This window comes from Cryptotermes secundus, unplaced genomic scaffold (genome assembly GCF_002891405.2).
Source record: "Cryptotermes secundus unplaced genomic scaffold, Csec_1.0 scaffold519, whole genome shotgun sequence".
NCBI classification, from domain to species: domain Eukaryota; kingdom Metazoa; phylum Arthropoda; class Insecta; order Blattodea; family Kalotermitidae; genus Cryptotermes; species Cryptotermes secundus.
In genome coordinates, this window is record NW_019720169.1 from 31,736 (window position 1) to 38,710 (window position 6,975).

The window sequence follows — 6,975 nt, forward strand, 5'->3', positions numbered from 1 at the left end:
CTCAGGAGTAAAGTGAGGCTGGCGTGTAAGTCTGACAAACTTACCGCCATTTTTGAGCCGACAGTCTAGATAATGTGGGACCCTCAACGTCTCACAACCCTATGGGCCTTCACATCATGTTACAGGGATAGCTTTACTTTTTTTACATATGCAATGAGAAACTAACAAAACAGCATACTTGTAAAATGACACACTTTAACAGCAAGAGAGCACAATATCCTTCATTAATGCTAAGTACTCTACAGAAGAAGCCTTAAATTTTAAATTCCTTTCATCATTCTAGTCTCTGTACTATGCATACACATCCTGCTCTATGTATTTTTATATTCATGGCTTTTTCTTTTGGGGGTCACTATTTGTGTTTTGAGATTGTAAGGGCTCAACAGGCAAGAGCCGGGGTAGCATAGGCAGTACAGTGACTGGCCACAGGCTGGATGACGCAGGGGTCAGAGTTCGAGTCCCAGTAGGGTCAAGAATTTTCTCTTCTCCCTATTGTCCAGACTGGCCCTGGGGTCCACCAAATCTCCTATCCAATGGGTACCGGGGTAAAGCAGCAGGGGCATGAAGCTGACCACTCACCTCCAGCTTGTGCTGAGGTCAAGAAAATGTGTGAATAGGGATTTTGGAATAGGATTTTGGTGCAAAAGACAAAGCCAGAAGGAAAGGGACTACTAGGAAGATCTAGATGTATGTGGAAGGATAATATTAAGATGGATCTTAAAGGATGGGGTGATATGGGCTGCATTTATGTGTCTTAGGATAGGGATTAGTGGAACGCTCTTGTGAACATGGTAATGAACCTTGAGGTTCCACAAAATGTTAGGAAATTCTTGAGTAGTTGTGCAACTTGCAGCTTCTCGAGAATGGCTCAGACCCATGCAGTTATTTAGATTAGTTAGTTCCCTAATGTGGAGATGGTATGCCCAGATGTTGGCTATGACCTCTGTCCTGTCAAAGTTGATACTGTGTTCTGTCTCTGCAGAGTTCTCTGACTACTGCTGACTACAGGTTCTCCAGTGTGGTGTCACCAATGTGTTCTGAAATCCCTGTAAATATGTGGCAGCAGATTTGTCGAATGCGAACCTCACCACATGACCATGGGACCCTGTAAATTCTTGGTTTTTGAACAGGGATTGTCATTATTGGTCCTGAAAAAGGATGCCTTCTGTTAAACAGTTCCTGGATTGTACAAACATGTCTTTTTCATCAGCAGCCTGGAGATCTGGTCAGCAGTGATGCAGATGTTTTTATCTTGTCTTGACTTCTTAGCATCATCTTCTGCTGCCATAAATAGGGGCTGATCTCATGGAACTGGCACTTGATTCATGCAGGGGCGTGAGATTTCTCTCTTCTCCACAGCGCAGACCAGCTGTAGCCCACCCAGCTTCCTAGCCAACGGGTACAAGGGGCTCTTTCCCTGGGGGTAAAATGCCTAGGATCTGAAGGTGACCACTCGCTTCCACTTAGTGCTTAGGTCAAGAATGGTCATACCTTCTGTGGAGTGTGTAGTTATGAACAATACCACTGTATGTGGAACATAAAATCTACTGATAAAACAGAGTTCTGTGCATACATGACATTGTCTGTGCAAATGCATTATCATACCCATCTGGCTACCACTTTCTGTAGCCTAAATCATCACTCACAGTATGAATTAGTACATAATCTATGCCCACAGTAGTGGATATGTTTCTTAGAGACAGAACAGCAATGTTTATGGAATTAACAATATGACTGACTTTATCTATTTAGTTCCAGATTTTGCTGGTAAACCACAGGGGGGCCTACCTCTGATTCACACGCCCCAGAAAATACTGAAACACACTTTTCATTAGCAAATATGTTTCAATGTCTTCCTTTTTACCTACATATAACAAAATCTCATTTCAATTCACAAATCTGTGGTGGGTATGTGAAACATTGTGTCCTGTAGCCAGGACTAGTTAGGATCTATTTTGGCACAACTTAACAGTCAGAGTATCCAGCCTTTAGGTTGAGAACTGAATCCAGTACCTCCCATGTTAGCAGTGCTAACAACTGGATGGAACTGTACAGCACAGTACAATCTTTCAAAAGTGGCATCACTCACATGACCATCTCTTGAATGTTAGCTGTGTGTAACAAAATTTACTTAAAATGCATGCCCCAGATTATATCTCAAGTTGTACCTTTTATATAATAAGATGCAAATTTCCAATTTCCTTTATGTTGATATTACATATACAGCAAGACCTCACTAATTAGGGCTAACTAGGAGTGAACACTTCTCCAAATTAGTAAAAAAAGGTAGTTATCCCTGTAACAGGCCATGCAGGGCTGTGAGACATTGAGGGGCCCCACATTAACTAGACAATCGACTTACAGATGGTGGTAAGGTTGTCAGCCTTATGTGCCGGCTGCCCTTTACGCCCCAGGAAGATTCCTGGTACTCATTTCTGTTAGAGGCTGAGTCAACCTCAGGGCCATAGTGTAGCTGGAAGGATTAGGTCAAATGAAAAAAATTTACCTCATCAGGATTTGAATCCACGACCTTCCAGCTTGTAGCATAGTGCCTCAACCATCTATGCTACCACATGCTCCATCTCCAAATTATTGAAAGTCTAAATTATAGAAGTGATACCAAAATATGTTCAAAGAAGTTATAAAATGGACTTCACGAGTTCAGGCAATACAACTTTATTTTTAAATTTAGGTTGTACATCATTAAATAAATTTACTTGTCATTAAATGTGAAACTTTCGGTAGCCTACATATATAGTGTTACTGAGACTGTTTAAAAAATCAATTTATTTTGTGTTCAACTCTTGCACTGTTCTTCTACTCCAGCTTGGTGATCGCAGCTGTGATCATAAAGGATGCAATGCACCCAAAAAAAAAAAAGAGGTTGGCTGAATAATTGCAAATTTTGAATAAGTGAGGTTTCACTGCATAGCAGTCCTACATGTGACCTTGTTACATGAACCAAATTTTTCCATGCAGCCCATAAGGTAATTAACTGTTCAATGACACGCACGTTAAATACACAAGAGCTTGCTCACTTATGGTTACAAAATTACTATACTGAGGGCCAGTGCTGGGAGTTTGAGAAGGACCCCAGCTGTTGAATCATATACAACAAATTAAATGTATTCCCCATCAGAACACTCCGCAGTGTTTATCTCAATCCAATGGACACTGAAAGGAAGATATACTACAACTAACAGATTAAAAAAAAAGCTTAAAAAAAGGAAGCACACAACTGAAGTTAGGTGTAAACTTTTAAACACTTGCATAAGATAATATGCATACTGTTTACAAGCAAATCATTCTCAGCTAATGTTATCAACTTATTCCTTTCATCTGACACTAAATTACTGTGGATTTCTATAAGCCAGTACTATACCTTCCAAACATCATCTGTTTTACAGGCTTTCCGAATGGAGACTCTTAAGACTCATTCTTCAGGATTGCATAACTCTGAAAAAACGGACAAAAACGCAGGCAAAATTACAGCCTTCTTTGAATGCAGTCAGTCAACACAAATGGCTAGAGGTTGCTTAACCAACTTTATTAACAGTGTATATTCAACATAATGTAATGATGCAACTGATGTATCTAGCTAGCCATGTGTGTTCAATGACAGGTGCTAAGACACATAAACTGTTTTACAGAGGAGAAGCAAGGTATGCTAAATAACAACAGGATGTGAATGTGTGAACCAATATCATTCGGGTTTCAGATATTCTAAAAGCATAAACTGGTGACACATGTACTAAACTTAAAATATAAGTAGTCGGTTTAAAAATACATCCCACACACACAGAGAAATGGAGTACAGGGCCAGGCAAAACTGTTCAAAAAGAATGAAACAGCTTACCCTGTCATGATACAATGTTCATTATCAGCATAAAGCTACAGCAAAGTTACTGACATGAATTATACACCTCTAATTTAACTACTGCACTTAAAATTATACTTCATAATGAGGAGGGGGGAGAACCATAATGCTAGATTATTATGATTCAGTAAGTCTCAAGAGAAAAATAATGAAATGGCAAACTCATATAACGCTAACATCTCAGAATCTTGCCAAGGTAGATCACTGCCACACGTGTATATGACTTGAATACTCTTACAATCCAAAAGTTAAAACATTCCTTACTATCTTACTCAAGACAGCAATCACAATGCAGATCTGCCAGCACTTCCAGCCACACGTGGGAATAATATCAGTTAATCTAAGCAACAGCCTTAAATCTTACTAAATTTTCCAATTATGAAACCATCATTAGAAAGTTCCTAAATTCATTGTCAACATTTTTCTGGTATTCATCTGCTGATGGGAAATTTGAACAAGGTTATACAGGACGTCTCTTCCTTAAGGTTACCTACACAAGATATATTATATTCTAGTTCACAGACTAGATGGGCTAAGGAGCATAATGATGGCTGAAATGACATGAAATGTGACCAGCAAATTTTTATTTGCATAACACTGTGTATTGGCGCACTGCCACCTTGAAGAGTCTGATAATTTTACTGATATTTTCCTCCAAGATTCATCACTTTGACATCAGAGAACCTCTATATTCTAGAAGATTGTTAGGTTCACAACCTAGTCCTCGGGAACATATTCTGAATGAACAGATTTTGGAAGTCAGAAGATCAAATAACACCATCTTCATCTGTGACTCAACACAAGCATCTTTGAGCTCGGATAAACTGTAGGACAACCACGGATAACTGACAATTATTTGGTCTCTTGGGTGTAGCAAAAAACTGAAGTTTCATCACAAGTATTTTTTTTTATTCTGGACGCTGCATAAAGATCAGAACAAATCTGTCTCCATTTATAAGACTCAAGACACCATTTTCAGAATCACCTTCACACAAACCACCTGTATGTTCTAGTTTTCCACTAAATTTCATTACACAATTTCTGCTGAATTGTTTCTTATTCCACAGTTAACGTGAGAGTCACACCTCAAACACTTCCAAGCCCTCCCTCTCACTCTAGACATTTTAATCGATTACAAAATATTTTGGTCTTCAACACTCTTTATTATTGCTCATGTCTTCTTTGCCTTCTTAATATCTCACCTAAAAGTTAATATTGTTGACATAATCACATCACCATAGGCCACTTCAAACATCTTGTACAATTCTGAATGTGTTTCCCCTTGTTTCACGGTGTTCCTACAAACTGGCTAACCAAGTTAACATTAAATGTACAAAGGTGATCAGTGGCCAAACAACAAAAACAACTAATACCTTAATGCCGCTTCCAGTAACTAGGCTACAAAGTGTCAGATTGCAGGATGAGTGATGAATGGAAAGGACTTTGAAAGAACTGGTCATGGCCTGAGGCACTATTCAGGAATTTGCTTGGAAGGGCTGATGAAAACCACAAAAAGCCTCACTCAGGATAGCCAGCATTCCTGCCGAGATTCAAACTAAGCACATTCAGCAGACAACTGCATAACAATATTTCTATGCAACCTGTTCTGTTTGAGCATTACAAGACCGAAGTATAACACTGTTCTGAGATGAGACATTAAGATGGGGATTGGAAAGAGAATGGAAGTGAAAGAGAATACTAATCCAGGACTAAACCCAAATAAAGTTCTGCGATTTACAGTGTTAATTTGGCGAACAAAACGGCAGTAACGTTTTGAAGTTACTTGGGTCACCTGTTAATAAGTAAGTTGTAGGGCCTTCTTTACAGTGTGACAAACCATTCCACCATGAAGCTGCAACCACGGCCCCAATACCTCTTGCTATACTACTCCCGCCCAACCCCGAGAATCTGGCCTGCATTTGTTGTTCTTACAATAAAACTCGCAACAGTTATTTAAGAAGCATATGAATACAGATGATTTACTTTACACATTACTCATTACTCCGTATCCTGCCACGAAGTTCAGTTGACCTAAATACTATGACGATGCACTAAAATTAACAACATACGACATAAGGCTAACAAATGACAGAAATGTAAGATCTGAGGTTTTCTTCAAATGATAGAAAAATCGGTGTCACATATTCAGGTTAGGGCTACATGCACCTGTAAAAAAAAAAAAACTTAAACGTAAGTGTAACTTACCTTCACTATCATAATTGTCGTATTTAGGTATAAGTTCCCCATTTTTATCCTTTATTATCTTCTCTTTCTTCCTATCTTTATGATGCTTTTTGTGGTGTCGATGTTTGCTCCGTTCAGGGGACCGGGAGTTACTCCTGCTGCGGTACTTCCTTTTCTTAGATTCTCGAATCTTGTGCTTCTTCGTCGAACCCATGCCAGAAAACTTTCCAGGTGCCTAATAACGAAAGTACGCAATACGTACACAAACGTTTCAAAACTTCACAACAATGACCAACTTCTTCTCACCACCTTGTAATATCACACAGATCACCGACAACTCCACGGACTACTAACACCTCTAAACACACTACGTACGTACGCTACGTACCCAAAGATTACAAACGTAACGTATGCCCCCGCAACTGGTGTAGTAACCTGGAAACATGAGTAGTCGTCATCGGCGCATACAACTACTGCCATCTCTACGCAGCTGACAGTAGTGAAAACGGCTCGAGGGCACACCGAGGAAACTGGCAACCGCAACGCAACCGCAATTTCCGATAAATTTCCAGAGCCACTACTTCTTAGAAATTGTGTAGCGCCGGGAATCGAACCCGTGTGCTGAGCACATGTAGTAAAGAATAACAGAGGCACGCACACAGGAAGACTGCACAAGATAACACCTATAAAGTATGGAAACAAGAACTAGCCGCTCCAGCACTTTAGACATAGGGCGAGTAACCCTAACAATTTTAAATTTAAAATTTAGAGAAAAATTTTAAAGGATTTTAAAATTAGAACTAAAGATTTTATAGTGCTACTACAGGAACGTCAAAATTAACGTGTGTAAAATAATCTACAAACCAGACAGATATCAACGAAGTAGATGTTGATAATAACAAGGAAAGTGTTTT

At 39.4% G+C, this 6,975-nt stretch overlaps 1 protein-coding gene across 2 annotated transcripts in view; it reads right to left on the reverse strand.

Annotated features, from left to right (window-relative positions):
* The window catches only part of LOC111867691 (U4/U6.U5 tri-snRNP-associated protein 1), a 30,587-nt gene extending 24,165 nt beyond the window's left edge, over window positions 1–6,422 (reverse strand). For both annotated transcript variants that reach the window (XM_023857754.2, XM_023857762.2), the window contains exon 1: window positions 6,083–6,422. In XM_023857754.2, the coding sequence (XP_023713522.1) occupies window positions 6,083–6,275 (193 nt within the window). In that variant the 5' untranslated portion in view covers window positions 6,276–6,422. The remainder of the gene's footprint in view (window positions 1–6,082) is intronic.
* Window positions 6,423–6,975: the final 553 nt, after the last annotated feature.